The 17,958-nt window shown below is 39.1% G+C and overlaps 2 protein-coding genes across 4 annotated transcripts in view; one reads left to right on the top strand and one right to left on the bottom strand.

Annotated features, from left to right (window-relative positions):
• The window catches only part of acsl1a (acyl-CoA synthetase long chain family member 1a), a 16,045-nt gene extending 8,322 nt beyond the window's left edge, over positions 1 to 7,723 (top strand). For 2 of the 3 annotated variants that reach the window (XM_020602052.1, XM_020602050.1), the window contains exons 3-20: positions 621 to 735; positions 841 to 905; positions 985 to 1,086; positions 1,233 to 1,332; positions 1,437 to 1,612; positions 1,857 to 1,889; positions 2,082 to 2,133; positions 2,220 to 2,293; positions 2,912 to 2,989; positions 3,739 to 3,873; positions 4,017 to 4,151; positions 4,302 to 4,581; positions 4,688 to 4,776; positions 5,149 to 5,265; positions 5,418 to 5,561; positions 5,657 to 5,758; positions 5,837 to 5,908; positions 6,172 to 7,723. In XM_020602052.1, the coding sequence (XP_020457708.1) occupies positions 621 to 735; positions 841 to 905; positions 985 to 1,086; positions 1,233 to 1,332; positions 1,437 to 1,612; positions 1,857 to 1,889; positions 2,082 to 2,133; positions 2,220 to 2,293; positions 2,912 to 2,989; positions 3,739 to 3,873; positions 4,017 to 4,151; positions 4,302 to 4,581; positions 4,688 to 4,776; positions 5,149 to 5,265; positions 5,418 to 5,561; positions 5,657 to 5,758; positions 5,837 to 5,908; positions 6,172 to 6,312 (2,010 nt within the window). In that variant the 3' untranslated portion in view covers positions 6,313 to 7,723. The remainder of the gene's footprint in view (positions 1 to 620; positions 736 to 840; positions 906 to 984; positions 1,087 to 1,232; positions 1,333 to 1,436; positions 1,613 to 1,856; positions 1,890 to 2,081; positions 2,134 to 2,219; positions 2,294 to 2,911; positions 2,990 to 3,738; positions 3,874 to 4,016; positions 4,152 to 4,301; positions 4,582 to 4,687; positions 4,777 to 5,148; positions 5,266 to 5,417; positions 5,562 to 5,656; positions 5,759 to 5,836; positions 5,909 to 6,171) is intronic. The other variant, XM_020602051.1, reaches the window with a different exon arrangement.
• On the bottom strand, positions 5,276 to 16,105 carry primpol (primase and polymerase (DNA-directed)). Its single transcript, XM_020602055.1, has 15 exons — positions 15,951 to 16,105; positions 12,588 to 12,872; positions 12,386 to 12,480; positions 12,149 to 12,287; positions 11,398 to 11,545; positions 11,219 to 11,294; positions 10,978 to 11,129; positions 10,727 to 10,883; positions 10,533 to 10,640; positions 10,312 to 10,379; positions 9,265 to 9,373; positions 9,116 to 9,192; positions 8,936 to 8,982; positions 8,596 to 8,825; positions 5,276 to 5,426 (listed from the first exon to the last, which is right to left on the bottom strand). The coding sequence occupies exons 2-15, from the start codon at positions 12,759 to 12,761 to the stop codon at positions 5,360 to 5,362; spliced, it is 1,647 nt and encodes a 548-aa protein (XP_020457711.1). The 5' UTR covers positions 12,762 to 12,872; positions 15,951 to 16,105; the 3' UTR covers positions 5,276 to 5,359.
• Positions 16,106 to 17,958: the final 1,853 nt, after the last annotated feature.

Here is a 17,958-nt window from a genome sequence, read left to right as displayed (position 1 = left end):
TCACTACAGGAATTTTATCACAGCTGATGTCAGTGCACTTCTTCAAATTTGGTGCTTTGGAATTCTCATGTCATTTTTAAGGTGCTTAAAAAGTTTGTGAACTAAAATGAGCTTTATTGACAGTTTTAAATATTTTTTTCTGTACCACTTTGAGTTGTAATTAAGGATTTTACATGTGGCTAATTATTGACTAAAGCGTAATTTGAGCCATGAAGAAGCTGCCAGGTTGTGAAGAATTCCTTTGGCTGGTGTTTTATCCTCCACTAACCTTTTTCTTTCTTTCATGGACTACTGCCCATTGACCTCCAGACAAGCACACCAGAGAATCTACATAAAAATCAACTTGTTTACTTTCAGACTTGATGGATTAAAACCCCTTTTAAAAACTGAAACGAGCACGCCGTCCAATGAGAATCCTGACTTATTGAACTTACTGTATAGTGCCTCTGCTGTGAACTGAGTGTAGAAGATAAACCAAATTACTAACAAAGTGCTGAGTTTACATGTGTAGACATAACCCAAAATAAATCACTTTTCTCCGTCTTCTCACTGACAACCTGAATAACAAGTGAGAGGTGTGGAAGGTGTGGTCATAACATTATTTTAAATTGTTCTCATAGGGTGGAGAACGCGCGAGAAGATCAGTACTGAACGATAGTGACGAAAGCATGACGCACTACTACAGTGACGTACGCACAATGTACGAGGTGTTCCAGCGAGGGCTCAGAGTATCGAGTGAGTGCTGTGCTTATATCAGTTAGATATGGGATTCCCTGAAGACATCTGGCCCCAGTTTTTCCACTGAATGTCGATAAATGCGAGCTTTGTTTATTCACACAGATAACGGGCCTTGTCTAGGATCAAGAAAACCAAACCAGCCGTACGAGTGGCAATCTTATAGAGAAGTAAGATATGGTCATGTAAAATTGGCATCCTGCTTTTTCGCGGTGCACAACTACTACAAGCTCCTTTTGTTTTACACAGGTGGCTGACAGAGCGGAGTACATCGGCTCTGCTCTCCTTCACCGAGGACACTCGCATACAGGAGACAAGTACATTGGTATTTTTTCCCAGAACAGACCAGAGGTAAAAAAAAAAAAAAAAAGCATACCTGCCACCATTTGGTATTGGTTTACATGGTATCACAAAGATATTCCTAGGACATTTTTGGACCTATTTTTTGTTAGTAATGATCGTCTACATCCTGACTGTGTGTGTTTTTTATCACTCAGTGGACCATTTCAGAGATGGCCTGTTACACATACTCCATGGTGGCAGTCCCACTGTACGACACACTCGGCACAGAGGCCGTCACCTACATTATTGAGAAAGGTACACAAGAGGGTGCCTTCGTATACTGACCTCACACCAACTGTGTTTTAGATTTAAGGACACTACTACAAATTCTTGGTTAATTTAGTGCCATCTGTTCTCAGCTACCATCTCCACGGTGATTTGCGATGTACCTGAAAAGGCTCGGCTGATCCTGGATTGTGTCACTGGGAAAGGGCGAAAGGTCAAGACAATTGTGCTCATGGAGGCATTTGACAGTGACCTTGTGACCCATGGACAGAAATGTGGTGTAGAAGTCATGAGTTTGAAGGAGTTTGAGGTAATAATAACTTTTTTTCTTTTTCTTTCCCAGGATGTCAAAAAGTTTAACAATTTTTTTTTTTCTGTAGTATAATACAACTTTTATCTACTGAGCACATCTGCATGCAGATGTTTTGGGAAAACAGGCTTTTGTAATTCAGCCATGCTCTGGTTAGGACCAGGCTGTCTGTCTCTGTAAAGCATGGTTATTGCCAGCACTTCATGCAGACACATTATATCTCACCTTTTGTATTTTTCCCCAGGCCTTGGGTAAAGCCAACCTCCAGAAACCAGTGGTGAGTACAAACAATCCACCGCTCTTGCATCTTATTATACTGAGAATCCAATTTTTACCTTGCAGCATTTATTTGTAGCCATCAGGACACTGTCTAAAATGAAAACTAGGTTTTTGCTCCTCCATAAAAATTTGGCATCACACACACTTCAGGATTCATGTGCATGAGTGTCGATCTGTGCTCTGATTACAGCCCCCTAAGCCAGAGGACCTCGCACTTATCTGCTTTACATCTGGAACCACAGGTAATCTCGCACATTGCTGCTACTTGTACCTTTTAGATTTTTATTTCTTGCATCATGTAGCATCATAAAGTTTGTTTGATTTTCAGGAAATCCAAAAGGTGCTATGATTACTCATGGAAATGTCATCTCCAACACTGCAGCTTTCATGAGACAAACAGAGGTAAATAAACGCACCAGTTCAACTTTGAAATTTGACCCTCATACAGTATAATGTACATCTGATTCAAGTTCTCGTTTCAAGATGGATGTTTCTTCTTCTCTTCCTTCAGGAATATGCAATCTTCCTTAATATTTAAAATTAATTTATGCAAGTGCCCAGTTGTCCCTCACCATTTTTCTTCTGCTTGACATTTACACACCAAGATCTCCCTGAAGTGTCCCTATAATCCAGATGAGTTGTTTATACAAATAAGTCACCTTTGAATTAGAACTGTTTAACTGATTTGCTAGACAATTGTAAATAAATGCATCCAACCACTTTTAACTTAAACTGAAGTGTGCTTACCTGACTTCTGACAGCAAATCTCCACCCTTGCATTTGTGAGATTTGGACCAAATTAAATGTGAGCACTGGTTTGTTTGGTGGTCCCTAATTAAATCTAAAAATGCCTGTCACACTTTCCTGTCTCTGTTCCTCTAGCGCTGGGCCTCATTGAGCCCTGGATACAAAGATGTACTCATCTCGTTCCTCCCTTTGGCCCATATGTTTGAGAGGGTGGTGGAGGTATGGTACCCCATGAGTGACCCGCATGTGTTTTGTTTCATTTATCCTCCACAGATGCACTGCATGGCGAACTTCAATGACATTCAAATATCTTACCTCCCCCTAGCCCACATGTTTGAGAGGGTTGTAGAGGTATGTTGTGGATGTTTACCTTCATATTTGTTCCATACTGATAAGTCAGTTATTTTCAGAAATACTGTGATATTTTACTATTAATATTAAATATTTCTTTGTGATCCCTTAAAATGTATGATAGAGTAAGAAGATTTTAATAAAAAATGAGTAGCTTGTATGTCAGAGGTTTGGTAATACTGATAACAGAAGATTAGGGCCACAAAAAAAAAAATCAGTTCTGGCTTTTTTTTGAAGAATTCTGACTTTAATCTCAGATTTGACTTTTTCAAGAGTGAGCTTTAAAGTCATAATTCTGAGTTTAAATCAAAATTTTTACCATGGCCCCAATCCTCCTGTGTAGATAACCTGTGTCCTGCTAATTTCTTTTGATGTCAGTGATTTTCTTCAAATTTCTGCTTTTTTGGGGGTTGGATACTGTATCTCAGTACTTTTTACCTTTGTCTATAGAACTAATGAACAAAAACTCACATTCAATGTTCAGTGACATTCTTAATCTTTATTTGGTCTTTGACCAGATACTTAAATAACAATTCTGAAGAAAATGTGCATTTAAGAAATGTACATACATAAAAGGTTTTGTTTAAATAAGTTATGTCACAGTATTAACAGTACTGAAACTTGAGTATCCCATCAACGCAGGTATCAGAATATTTCAAACAATGAATAAGGACAACGCCCCTTTCTGACTGAAACTTCATACTGATTTAACTTGCACAAGCCAAAACAAGCAATCCTCTCATCACCAGAGCCTCGTCCTCACCCAAGGAGCTCGAATTGGCTACTTCCAAGGAGACATTCGCCTTTTGATGGATGATTTGAAAACACTGCAGCCAACAATCTTCCCTGTGGTCCCTCGTCTCCTCAACCGCATGTTCGATAAGGTCAGACAAAGGTTATTCACGTTGAACCAGATGATTCACCGTTTTCTTTCTTTATATTTAAAATCAAATGTTCTTCTCTGCCTATAATTTATTCTGGATTTTTTTTTTTTTTTTTTGGTCCCTTATTTCCCAATTCTCTACAGGTATTTAGTCAAGCCAATACACCTCTGAAGAGATGGCTGCTTGATTTTGCCTTCAGGAGGAAGGAGGCAGAGCTGAAAAGTGGTGTGATGAGACAGGACAGCATGTGGGATAAACTCATCTTTAGAAGAGTACAGGTAAATTTCACATTTCGTAAAGCTCTACTTCTTGTTAAAAAAAAAAAAAAACCATGTGACAAATTCCTTAGTCATTTAAATATGTGAACTCGCTGTAGGTTTTAACAGATGAGGGCCTGTGTTCGTCTTTGTTTCTTCCGCTCTTCGCAGGCGAGTTTGGGCGGTCGGGTGAAGCTCATGATTACAGGAGCAGCACCAGTGTCCCCGATCATCCTGACGTTTTTACGAGCCGCTCTGGGCTGTCAGGTAAGCCGCATCCACCAACCCTTCCCACTGATTGTTTGGCAGTTTTTAATCAGTAAGTGGGCCTGTTGTGTTTTTATGAATTCCCCTAAAAACCTCCACTGCTCTCCTCAGTTTTTTGAAGGTTACGGTCAAACTGAATGTACAGCTGGGTGCACCATGTCAGTGCCTGGAGACTGGACAGCAGGTGACTGAAAATATACAATAACTGTTGCACATTCTGATGTTAACACGTGCGTATAATCTACAGATATTTCTTTGACCCATGAAACTGAACTATTTTGTGTCTTCAGGTCACGTAGGACCTCCTCTACCCTGCAACATTATCAAGCTCGTGGATGTGGCAGAAATGAATTACCTGGCAGTCAATGGAGAGGGAGAGGTGAGTGTGCTTCATATCAAATACATGCACACGATGTAATTTAATTTCATTATCTGAAGAAGGTGAGAGCATTCCCCAAAGTGACAGGTAGAAATTAAATGGCTTAAAGTTCTAAAAGAATCATTTTTACTGACATCTGACAGATATATTTTAAAGGCAGACAAACCTGTGTGTGTGTTACTGTATTGCTTTGACTGTTCCCTCCCACCTCCCCTTTTAATTGCTTAAAACAAACATTAAAATTAACATGGCAACACACACACACACAGAGGTTAATTTCCAGAAATGTAACAAATAAAAACAATAAAATGTGAAAATGTCTGTTGCTGGAAGGCCAAAGCCCTTTTCGACTTGTTATATCGCTCACTCTAGGTGTGTGTCAAAGGACCAAATGTATTCCGGGGCTACCTAAATGAACCTGAGATGACAGCTGAGGCAATCGACGCCGATGGATGGCTGCACACAGGCGACATTGCAAAATGGCTTCCTGTAAGTAGAACAGGCTAAAAAAAAAAATATATCCCTGATAATCTTTGATTATTGCTGTGTGGGTGGATGCTTTTGGTGTAGTTGTCCAGAGTAATCACAGCATCAGTTGCAGCCTTGTTTTCATGGGAGGGTTCTCTTCTGGTTGACTGCAGAATGGCACTCTGAAGATCATTGACAGAAAAAAGCACATTTTCAAGCTGGCACAAGGAGAATACATCGCCCCAGAGAAAATAGAAACCATCTATAACCGTAGTGATGCAGTGGCCCAGGTATTTGTTCATGGTGATAGCTTACAGGTCAGTGACTACTTTTGCTCAAACCTTTTATCTACACTAATACTCAGTTGGTAATTTGCAGCATCAATCTTATGCTTTTGTGTTGTATTTTTAAGGCATGCCTGGTGGCGATAGTAGTACCTGATCCTGACTATTTACCTGTTTGGGTCAGGAATAATGGAATTGAAGGATCCTACTCCGAACTGTGCAATAACAAGGTTCGGTTTATTTCCACCAGCAGTCTGAACACAGCCCCCCCTCTCTGCACATGCCTAACATTTTCCATCTGTCTCTAGGAAGTGAAGAAGGCCATTCTGGAGGACATTTTGAAGTTGGGAAAAGAAGCAGGACTCAAGTCTTTTGAACAGGTGACTACTGCCATGTTTGACTTGAAATGCCATCATGTTTTTCCTTTTGCCAATGGCAACAGCACATTTCAAATTTAGCAGTAAACTGAAATTTTTTGTTGTTTAGATAAAAGCAACTTGAAAATATCACCATGGCCTTTAAGAACCACTGGCTCTGGACACTTTATAAACCAAATGATTAATCAGTAATAAAATAATCATAAGTTGGAGCTCTATTTCAAATGAATAATAATTAATGTTGGTCATTCATTATTCCTTTGCAGGTGAAAGATATTGTATTACACCCAGAGATGTTTTCTGTCCAGAACGGCCTGCTGACACCCACCCTGAAGGCTAAAAGGGCTGAGCTTCGGAGCCACTTCAGAAAACAGATTGATGAACTTTATGCCACAATTAAAATGTGAGCTGAGACCAAGGAGTACTGTAAGGAAAGATGACAATCATTTAAAGTACACAGAACCACATTTAAGTATGTGGATCAGTGTACTTCCTTTTTCTGCCAACAATAATCTGGTAAAAATGTCCCTACCACCACAGACTAATAACTACACAATATCCTTGACTAGTTCATTGTATTGTTTAGTTTATACAAGAATAATATGGCACCAAATCAATGACTTTAGTCTTTAGCACTGAAAAAGAAAGCTTGGCATTGACACTGGAAAAATGACAATCTTCTGACTTTTACTTTTTGTTAACCTAATCTTTTTCAGTGCCAACATTTTCTTTGTTTTTGGCATGGAGTGGAGGGCTTTGAGGGGCGGAGCCAAGTAGTGTGATTTGCATATTCTAAGATCCATGAGGAAAGGATGGCCGTCTCCCCTGAACCACCGTTCACATCTAGGCTACGTTAGCTTTAACGTAACTCAGTTCTGTGAGTAAAGACAGAAACACAGCAGCTTGAGAGCTCTGGTTGAATTTGGGGAAGCTGCTGCAGTAACTATGCGGCCAGGCTCACCAGACAGAAGCCGGCTCAGGGGTCATCCTCTTCTCATGAATCTGAGTATGCAAATCACACTCTCTTCTCCATGTCAGAAAAGTGAAACTGGAAGGAAAAAAACCTTGGCACTGAAAACCACTGACAACAAAAATCTGAATTGTCATTTTTCCAGTATTAATACTTTTTTTTAATGCCATTTTATTTTCAATGCCAATGCTTGTTTTTTCAGTTAGGGTTTCAATACTAAGCTTTATTTATCATTAATCTGGTGCCACAGAATAACAGCTTAAAAAAATTATATATAGAAATGTCCTTGTTAGACACGGTACCTTTTGACATGGCAGTTTTCAAGCTACATGTAGCGGTTGCCTTCTTGTTCAGACTTAGAGCTTGGAGAGAGAGCAAGCAGCATATTTGAGACAGCTTGGTCTGCTAGCTGGTACTGACATGTCCAACAATGTTAGAACAGATCTACAAATAAGTCTACACATTACTCAGAATATGCACAGATTCCAAGCTCTTGGATCAATTTGCCAATTGTTACTAGTGAAGCTCCAAAGCCCAAAATGTACCCTTTGGTTAGAACATTGACTACATCTGACCAGGTAAAACTACACGCAACGTGGGGCTTTGTTCAGAGATGACCCCTAGACGTGAAATAGCCAGCAAATTCCTGTCTAGGTGTGCATGTCTGAAAGCAGCTAGAGGAAATGTGACTTATGCAATGCCTCAACTGTGTCAATGTTTCTGACCATAAAGTTAGACTTCATGAATAGGAAGTCCAGTTCCTGAAAGACCTCTGGTAGCTTTAACCCTATAAAACCATTTGTATCATATTTGATATGTGTGGTTTCTGAACAAAAGAAAAAAAATCATCAAAAATGCCCCATGTATCAAATGTGACACAAAATAATCTAAATATGGCTCCTATATGCCTGGACTGTCTGTCTATGCATAGATGGCAAATAAAAAACGTGAATTTTATTTTGTTAAAAGGTTTAAACATCTCAGTTCCAAAAAATTAGAATGTTCTGGCTATTTTTTTTTATATGTTGGGCTTCACAGGGTTAATTATTGGTTGAGAGAAAAGGTCTATGCTTTTAACAGTGACAAAATTATTTATAATCCAGACCATTTAATGTCTTGGTTATCTATTTAAGTTGATCATTACACCTGTAAATAGTGTATCTGTTGAAAAGGTATATTTGCACGCAGAGTGTCATGCCTGATACTTTGGAATTCCCTGCATTCCCATGTTTGTCAGTGCTGTAGGCTAAACGTCTGATAACATGTTGCTTGACTTATCTTTTGTCACTGTTTTGGTTGTTTTAACACTATCGGTTCTTAAAAATGAATTTCAGGTCCTGCAGAGCATTTCAATTGTGTGAAACAATGATTTTAAGCTATTTAACAGAACAATCTGTAGTAAATTCAGATGTTTGCTGAATTCTGGTGATCAGTATCTAATCATGTCAAGGACTCTGACAGTACTGTTCTGTTTTTTGTTTTGTTTGTTTTTTTTAACTCTTATGGAAGGGCAAAGGACAGTTTTGGGCTGGAGTTACATGTACTGTACCAAATAAATACTTTCTCCAAAAATGTACAATTTAGATTTTGTCTTTTGTCAAGGGGAATTATATGTGTAATGCTTATAAATGCTTATGAGTACTTGTATAGTACCGGTATTTTTTTTTTTTTTTTTTTGATGCTGTACAGCCAGAACAAAATAACATCAAAGCTCACCTACTGGGAATCAAACTCTGCCATGCAGTTGAGCAGAAGCTGATCAGAGATCTCCATGCTGTTTTCTTCAAAGTCATCCAGGCTCTTTATATAGTCCTGGTTATCCTGTGCATCTCCCCAGACTTGGACAGATTCCTCCTCTGGACACACCACACTCTGTGGGGCCTGGTTTGGTGCCCGGCCTGGTTCGATGTTGCCAGCATCATCCATTAAGTAAGCTTGGTCCTCTTCATCCTGTCAGTGAACAGGATACATAATGCATGTTGCAGAAAACACAGTCCTTGACCTTTAATACAAGACGGGCAAGATTTCCTGGCAAATTCTACTTAATAGGTCAAACTAACCAGTGCCATGATGTAGCTCACACAGATCTCCTGTGGCAGTGGGTAACCTGTTACAGGAAAAATGTTTATCTCAGACCAGTTGTATTACCACCACTGTGCAGCAGCTTATCCCACAGACCGATTGTGCACCTTTGAATTATTCTGAATAAAAGTCAGGGGGCAGCTCTTATGGTAACCTACTTGAGGACCTGAAGTTCCTGCAGTCGGGATCGTGACACTTCTGGTACCACACTTCTGCTTTGAGATCCACAACAATCCTGCAGAAAAGAATTGGATCAGATCAGAAGGGTGGAGCACACTCAGTCTGCACAAGGGGAAACACTACATACATAATGTTGTTGCTTTGATGAAACCGGTTCACATTTTCACACCAGCGGTATTTGGCAATGTCATAGACAAGCAGCTGTTCTGAGGCAAAGTAGTTCCAACGTCTGATGCCTGTTGAGATAAACATAGGAGACATAGCAGTTCTGGCAATACTGATACAGTATGTGCTGCAACAATGGAGGGTTTGATTACACATACTTTACAATAACCCAAATGCTTAAGCAGTATACAGTATACCAACACATAAGACTGGGCAATATTTAAAAGTAAAAATACAGCTACAATGATCACTTGAGCTCCATCATTTGACTAATAAGTAACTTTTCAGACTAAGAAATATTGAAGCCATATCATCAGGATGGCTAGATATTACCCCAGATAACCAAAATTTGAGGAGATCAACACTCAGTGGCCAGTTTATTAAGTACAACTAATGCATTCCAATGCAACAGTCCTGCATTAAAGCCTCCATTCCTGAAGGTTCAGTATTTGTTCAAACTGATTTTGAAAGGTGTTGATTCAACTTTATGATTAGAGTATTGTTGTACTGGAGTCCAAGACTCTGACTTGAGTTCAAGTCCAGGACTCCTGATTCGACTTGAACTTGAGCACTGACGACTTGGACTCAAGCACAGACTGCATTCAGACTGAGAAGTTGGGAGACTCATTTTCTTCCCTTTGTAATAGACCATAATAATTTGGCATAATATGCTGATATTAAAACCTGTTCACCTGCACCATGCTGTATCCAGCACACGTCGATCGAAGCATACACTCCGCCTTTCTATAAATGATTTTTATCTGTCAAATTGCCGAGCAACATGGTGATGCAATACACGGTTAGAAAGTTTGGATTATAAAATCATGAGAACTGTGTCAATTGTGTTTAATGTAGACCTTGATGACTAACTCGGATAAGGGGGACTCAACTCAGACTTGAGGTTTAGTGACTCGAATACAACACTGTATAATTATTCTTCAAAAAAAATCAAATGTTTTGAAACAACACAACTTGTGCAAAACTATCCTGCCTTAGTCAAGACACTTACTTCCTTGTATGCCATCCTTTTTAACCACCGTTAATACAAAGGCGTCCACTTCTTGGTGTGGGGATGACAGGCAGCCCGAAAGTCCAGTAAAGTATGGAAGAAAAGGGGTACGAAATCAACACTATGTACACTGAAAAGTATTAAGCTAAAAGTTGGTAATATTTCTAATATTTGTGGACTGACTATATACAATAACACTGGGAGAAGCCTTTGGTCTCAGTTTAGTGTTACCTGGATCTGTGGCTGCTAGCTGCTGGCGATGAGGCCTTGAGGTTTTGGATTCCTTTTTTTCTGGGACGTCCCAGGTAAGAATCCTCTGACCTGTGAAACTGATGATGTACAGGAATAAGCTCTGCTGTCGTGGTTTGATAAAGATCATATTTTCAGCACAGAAAAATTTATTTAAGATGCTCACCTCACATTACAGACTAAGGAAGCCAGGAATATGCTTTCCTCTGCAGAGATCCCCTTCTCGGCTGTGAACTTGTTGTCATCTGCCACAGTGAACGCAGCGTTCTTTCCCACTTTTGATGACTTGTAAAGGCGGAAATTTCTGTTTTTGGTGTAAACGCCTGATTTTGTAAATTATAACCATAATTACACTATATTCATATGTACATACAAGGTTGACAAAAATGATATGTGAAAGCTTCTGGTTGGGCTTACTAAGATCCACAAAGAGGCAGTCTTGACCATCCTTGTTTTTCACCTGGAGGAATCTGAGGTCCCTCTCTTCCTGTTTACGCTTCTTGATCTGTGGACTTTCTGGCACCTTATCTGCCTTTGCTGGCTTCTCCTCAGGAATAGCACATGTTCTGCTGTCCGCATATCATTGAGTTACAAGTTGCACACAGTAATGATAGCAGAAAAGTTAAAATGAGTGTTTTCACAAGCATGAAAAACAGACCGTGTTTCACTGTTTTCTACCACTGAATTCATCCCAACACCCAGGACTGGCTGAAGAACTGCTTGAATAAACCTACCTGAGAAAAAAAGATTAAAATAAAAAAATTAATTCAGTACATATGAACAACTTGCAAATATAAAAAAACTGTTTTTGCTGCCCATATTCAACACTGAACATACCAACATGTGTGTTGTCCTTGAAAGCAGCATTTTGGAGGTTGAAGATAAGATGACGACTGAACTTCTCTTCTGTGCTGGAGTCAAGATTGAGGATGTTTTTTGTGGCGCATGCAACCCCATAAACCTCCATTAGCTTGTCACAGACGTACTGTCGACAAACAAAACAGGAAATTATACTTGTATATACTGCAATCTTTAGGGCAGGTTAGCATTTTTGAAATTATTCCTAATCTAGAAACAGACCCTTTACTAATTATCCTCTGCTCATCTGAAGCAACAGTGACTCTTATTCAAGCTGATAAACTTGTAATTTTTATTATACTTGAATATATATCTCACAGTATCACCATGATGAAATATACTGCATACAGGAAATGGGTTGTCAGGGTGACAAAGTGGGATCACCTTTGCTCTTTGTTGCCTTTCTCTCTTTTTTCATGCCTCGTTTAATTTTGGGTTTATTACTGGGTCTATGTTTTCACTTGCTGATTAAATGTCAAGTCAATTACAGCTGCAATCATCAGTCAAACAATCAATTAGTTAAAAACCAAAAAACAATAATTGGCAACGTTTTTCTAACTGATAAATTGTGCCATTTTTTTTCTCAAGCATTTAAAACATGCTTTTTCAGCCTCTCATATCTGTTTTGTATCATTTGAATAAATTTAATATTTAGCTGCTCACTAAAACACATATGCTTGAACAGAAAGTAGTAAGATAAAATGTGAATGGAGACAAAAATGTAACCTACCTGGATAAGAGAAGACACCATAGTTTTCCCATCAGCTCCTTCGTTTGAGGGTTTGTGGAACTCCAAGTCAAAGTAAAGCTTACACACAGCGCCCTCTGGTATCACCTCATAGCAGTGCATCAAGGACTGAGGGTAGGTCCTGAAAAGAAATCAAGAAACAAATCACCATCAGTGCGCATCACTGCATTTTGTTCCAAAAGGAGATGCACCTCATTTTATGTGTAAGCTGATATTTACCTGTAGTAGTGCCACAGTTCACTGTAACTGGTAACCAGGTAGATCCTCTGACCCAAAGATGTGTTCTCTTTTTCAAGTGCAAAAACATGTACAGCCTAGAGAACACATGGCACAAATGTCAACATTTTCCCCAGTGACAGAAAATGATTTCACACAGAATGTCATATCCGAGGTACAGACTGATGAGACAGCACTGTGTTACCTCTTTGCAGCTCTGAGCAAAGCTAATAGCCACGTTTTGACGAGAGAAGAGCTTCCAGACAGAGGAAGGCTGACATGGCCACAGTCGAGGTTTGTAGCATGTGGCCAGAGGATTCAGCTGAAATGACTGAGCAAGCTGCTCAACCTTCTTCACTCTGTCTCCCCACTTCTTCATCCTGACTGTTACACTGCCGCACCCTAAAGCTGGTGGAAATTCAGTGACTTGCTCAAGGACACTTTCAGCACAATGGATGCTTGATCTTTGGTCCTCCTCTCACTCTTCAACCTGTACAGAAACCATGCAATGTTCAAAAACATATTTGTGTTGCTTAGTGTGTGGGAAAATTAATAAAATCACTTTTCAATACAACACTATAACTTAACATCGCCACAAACTACATCCTTCAAAATAATCATACATTTGAATTATGCCTGCAAAAGAGTTTGACAAAAACTGAACATTAATAATAATAACTTTATTTGTATAGCACTTTACAGCTCATAAAAGGGCACAAAGTGCTTCACATACATATCCCAAACCAACAATGCCTACACAGAATTTATATAAAACCTAAAAGCAAATAAAACAAACTATTTAAAACAGTAAACGACATGAAACAATTTAAGGAGCATACGCCTGTCGGAGGAAATAAGTTTTTAAAACAGACTTGAAGGAGGCTAGATCAGCTTGCGATCGAAGCTCTGGAGGCAATGAGTTCTAGAGCTTAAGGCCGAAAAACAGCAAAAGACCAATCGCCCCACATCTTATAGTGAGACCGTGGGACGACCAGAAGGAAATGTTCAGAGGAATGCAAATTTCTGGTTGGAGTAACAGTCACAAGATCAGAAAGGTAAGGGGGGGGAGAGACCATGAATAGATTTAAACACAAATAATACCTTGAAATCAACCCTTTATTTTACAGCTAACCAGTGCACAGAAAACAAAATGGGAGTAATGTGAGCGAATCTAGGGGCGTTTGGCAAAAGGCGGGCCGCAGCATTTTGGACTAATTGGAGCTTCCACAGAAGAGACTGAGAAATTCCAATGTAGAGAGCACTGCAATAGTCAAGTCGAGAGGTGATAAATGCATGAATGGCCTTTTCTAAGTCTGTACGAGATAGGAAGGGCTTCACCTTAGCTAGAAGTCTCAGACGGAAGAAACTGGTTTTGACTACGGAGCTGACTTGTTTGTCAAAATTAAGACGGTTATCGAATGTTATTCCGAGATTTTTTTTACTGTATCAGAAAATAAAGATATAAAAAAGACCTAAATTTGAAGTGGGGGCGGCCGAATCGGAGCTAAAGAGGATGTACTCCGTTTTGCTCTCATTTAAGCGGAGAAAGTTTTGAGATAACCAGAGTTTAATATCTCAAATACAGTTGAGCAACGGAGTAAGAGCGTTCGCGTCGCATTGTATTAATGGCATGTAGATCTGAATATCATCGGCATAGAAGTGAAAATTGATATTATATTTCCACATAATTGAACTAAGGGGGAACATGTATAAAGAAAAAAGGAGCGGGGCTTGAACCGAGCCTTGGGGGACGCCAGATGAGAGGGGAGCACCAGAAGAGGAAGAATCACCAATAGTGACAGAAAACAACCTATTTGTCAGAAAAGAGGTGAACCAACTCAAAACTATACCTTTTAAGCCTATATGGTGTTCCAACAAGAAGAGGAGGATTTTGTGGTCCACAGTGTCAAAGGCTGCAGATAAGTCTAAAAGAGCTAAGATAATGGAACGCTTAGAATCGAGTGCCATAGCAATGTCATTATGGACTCTCAGTAGTGCAGATTCTGTGCTATGACGAGGTTTAAAGTCCGATTGAAACTTATCAGCAAAACCGAGTTTATCTAAGTGCACCTGTACCTGTGTGGAGACAATTTTCTCCAAAATTTTTGACAGAAAAGGCAAGCGAGAGATTGGGCGGAAATTGGAAAATGCCGTGGGATCAAGATTTGGCTTCTTTAGGAGTAGAGTCACCATAGCGTGCTTAAGTGCAGTGGGGACCGTGCCTGAGCTGAGGGAGCAATTTATAAACGCGACCAGAAGGAGCAACAGCATCAATAGCCTCCTTAATTATCCTGGTGGGGATAGGGTCCAGGGGAAAAAAAGGTAGGCTTTAATTGAGCAATACATTAAGGAAGGATTTATTGCTGGACCTTTATATTGAATCACCCTAACAACTGAGTGCATGTTCCGTATAGAAAATATGATGGTAAAACAGATTATTCTTTGCCCCTAGGCAACTTACATATTTTGCAGAATAAAAAGAAGTAAACACACACCTGCAGTACAGAAATTAAACCTTTCTTTCATCTTTTATCTTTGGCTGTTACGTTTTGATTTCATGAAAAAGGCTAGGCAGTGTACTATCCCTGCTGCCCCTGTGAAAGATATCACAGCTTGCAAACACCTCCTATAGCCACAACTAAGAGTCTTTCTATGCACAATTAAGCAATTTTGACTCATTCCAGGTTCTGGGTTCAAATTTTCAATTATTGTCAAGTCAGGGGGGGCATTCCAGAAGCTTCAACTTGTGTTCACTGAAGTAGTTCATGGTGCATTTTAAAGCATACTCTGGATCATTATGTTGTTGCAGAAGCCAACTTCTTTTCAGTTTCACTTTCTTTACTTGACCAATGACATTTCCCACCATTCCTGATTCATATAAGCTATTGCTCTACCTTTTTGTCCTGTAGACATTTGGTTTTCCAGCTCTCATCCTGACCTTCACAGTTTCCCTTAGCTGCCAATTCTTAATGACATTTCAGACAGTGGAAATTCCACGATGGAAGCACTTTTCTTAAATCTTTTTACTGTACCGTTACCGCAAGGGTTGACGAGTCAGACAGCTGATCATCCCTGCAAATGTCATCAGCTGCCAATTCTTGACCTGACTTACAAGTACTAACAAGTTAATGAAGTTCTGAGTGCTTTATAGGTGCACATACATGCCACAATTGACGAAGTAAAGTAAATGCCACTCCTGCAGGGGTGGCATTTACTTCATTTCACTTAAAAGAATGAACAAAATGCCATTTACCTAGAGATGGACCAACTTCAGCATACAACTGTAATGTTTACATTTCTCCGCACTTTAAGTACATTTTCATGTTACACAACTACTTTTAATATAGTGATATTTTCAGTTTAAGACCTTTATTCGTAATGGAGTACTTCTACAGTGTCGTATTAGTACTTCTACCCAGGTAAAGGATGCGAGCACCTATTCCACAAGGGTCCGGTGTCAGAACTAATGTTAGCTAATTTAGACAGTAGCCTTAAAGTTATCTCAACTAACATAAACTTCAGCATTTGTTGATGCAGTGTCATCAGGAGTAAGTTGGCCATAACTCACCGTTAGTTTAGGTTCAATAGTAAAACAGCCTACTACGTTTCTTTCAAACAATCCACACAGTCACGTTAAACTCGATGAAAACGGGTTGTAGCAAAAACAAGCTTCACTCACTCTCGCGGCATTTTCTTCTTCGCGCGTCAAAAAGCGGAAATGGCGCTGCTTCCGGTCTTGTGTCTTTTTTTTATAACTTTATTTCACAGAATAAAGATACAATATAAAGACAACACAACATAACACTGCCAAGGGCGATACAATAATAAAATAAATAAATAAAATCAATAAAAAAAATAAAGGGAAAGCTACATATTCTTAATAAAGAGCTGATATTTTTGACAGCATAGAATTCTTCAAAGCTTTTGCAATGTTAGAAGAGGAAATAGCTGTTATGTAGAATTCCATGTAATTACAAAAAGACAGGAATCAGGAGTTGTTTTTTGTTTTCTTCAAAATGGCATTTGTGCAGGAAATGTTTGCCTTGAAGGACAATTAAGTAAAAAAAAAAAAAAAAGTTGTTCTCAATGTCAACATCCCATACAGTGACTCTTGTGTCGAAATACGTTCCCCTGTCAAGATGTGTTTCCCTGAGTCAAAACTGTATATCTAGTACCAGCTATGAATCCATTCTATCTTCAGTGCCAATAAAACCTTGTTGCACAATTTAACCAGAAGCATGTCAAGGCCTCCCACATCAAGTTCACACAGGGCCTTGCAAACCTTCCTGTTATTTATTCACTTTATACTAGTTTTTTTTTAATCTAACTCACACTTGATTGTATTAACATAAAATTTGTAAAAATATTCCAAACTCCAAACACATTCCTTCTGTTACAGCCTGACACTATTTGGCACTGTATTGATGTATATATTGCCAGTCCAACTCTGCTATCTCTGCTCCACTCATTCAAACTGAAAAGAAATAAAAAGGCTGTTGAGCCAGTGCTCTGCATGTTTGACCTTCATGCTCATGCTGTACTAGCGAGGAAGGAAGGAAGGAAGTGAGGAGATTGAGAAGTGGAACAAAACCTCTATCTCTGGGGAACACCAAAGCAAACAACTATGTCCGAAATCACTCCCTACTCACTAGTGCACTATATTATGTGTCTGCCATGTTGCCAAGTGCAATATGCTGGCTTTTAAAGGATTATTAGTTGCAAGCAGCAAAAAGACAAACACATTTGAACTTCTGATATGGGTGGATTATCATGTTTCTGTCAAGCAAAGCAAGTATTCACAATTAACCTAATGTGTCTCAGAAATGTTACTGCTCAAAATGATGTATGTGTAACTGATCTTTATCATTCATTTTTATGTATTTTAAATTTTGAATGAAGGAGTTAAAAGCAGCTTTAACGTACTGTATGTCAGGTGTTGTGGCAAAAATTGTCTTATTAAGGTTTGGTGAGTGCAAAATGAAAAACTTAATACCAACTATGAAGGCTGATGCGCATTTATTTCTGCTGAAAGGAGCGAACTCTCACAGAGTGTCAAACATAACAGTCTGAAGGAGAAGTATGGAGATAAAATACTATCAAAAATGTTACAAATGCGTGTTTAACGTTTTGTCTGTAACAAGCGATTTGTGTGTGTGTGTGTGTCATGAGGATCACAAATGCATGCTGTACAAACTGCACATAAAACACATTTTACAAATGCTTAAAATCGATTTTTCGTGTGCAGTTCTTTAGAAAGTACGTACACATTGTTACCTACGCATGCGTGGATCGTCTAACACACACGAATCACCTTCCGCGCACACACGGATTTTTGAGAGTGTTTTTCCGCACTCTCAAAAGTCCACGATCCACGAATGTACGGTGCGTTTAAGGACACGTGGAAAACTCGGACATCTGAGTTTCCAAACCTGTTTCCCAAACAAAAGTATTTACACAACGCTATTCCAAATGGACATTACATAAAATAAACAAAAATATCTAATACATAACACGTTTTACCAGAGAACATTCCAGTTGCCTGTAGTTTGTGGTGCATGTTCTAAATTTTTATATAT

This window comes from Monopterus albus, unplaced genomic scaffold (genome assembly GCF_001952655.1).
Source record: "Monopterus albus unplaced genomic scaffold, M_albus_1.0 scaffold54.1, whole genome shotgun sequence".
In the NCBI taxonomy this organism is placed as follows: Eukaryota; Metazoa; Chordata; class Actinopteri; order Synbranchiformes; family Synbranchidae; genus Monopterus; species Monopterus albus.
This window is presented reverse-complemented; position numbering and strand designations above follow the sequence as displayed.

Bases quoted from the DNA above. Each gene is read 5' to 3' on its own strand.
- primpol (XM_020602055.1), bottom strand. From the start codon at position 12,761: ATGAAGAAGTGGGGAGACAGAGTGAAGAAGGTTGAGCAGCTTGCTCAG. The intron at 10,380-10,532 runs ACTGAGACCAAA...TTCGGGCTGCCT, and splicing joins ACAGATCCAGGTAACACTAA to GTCATCCCCACACCAAGAAG. The intron at 8,983-9,115 runs GTAGGTTACCAT...TTCCTGTAACAG, and splicing joins CAGGAACTTCAGGTCCTCAA to GTTACCCACTGCCACAGGAG.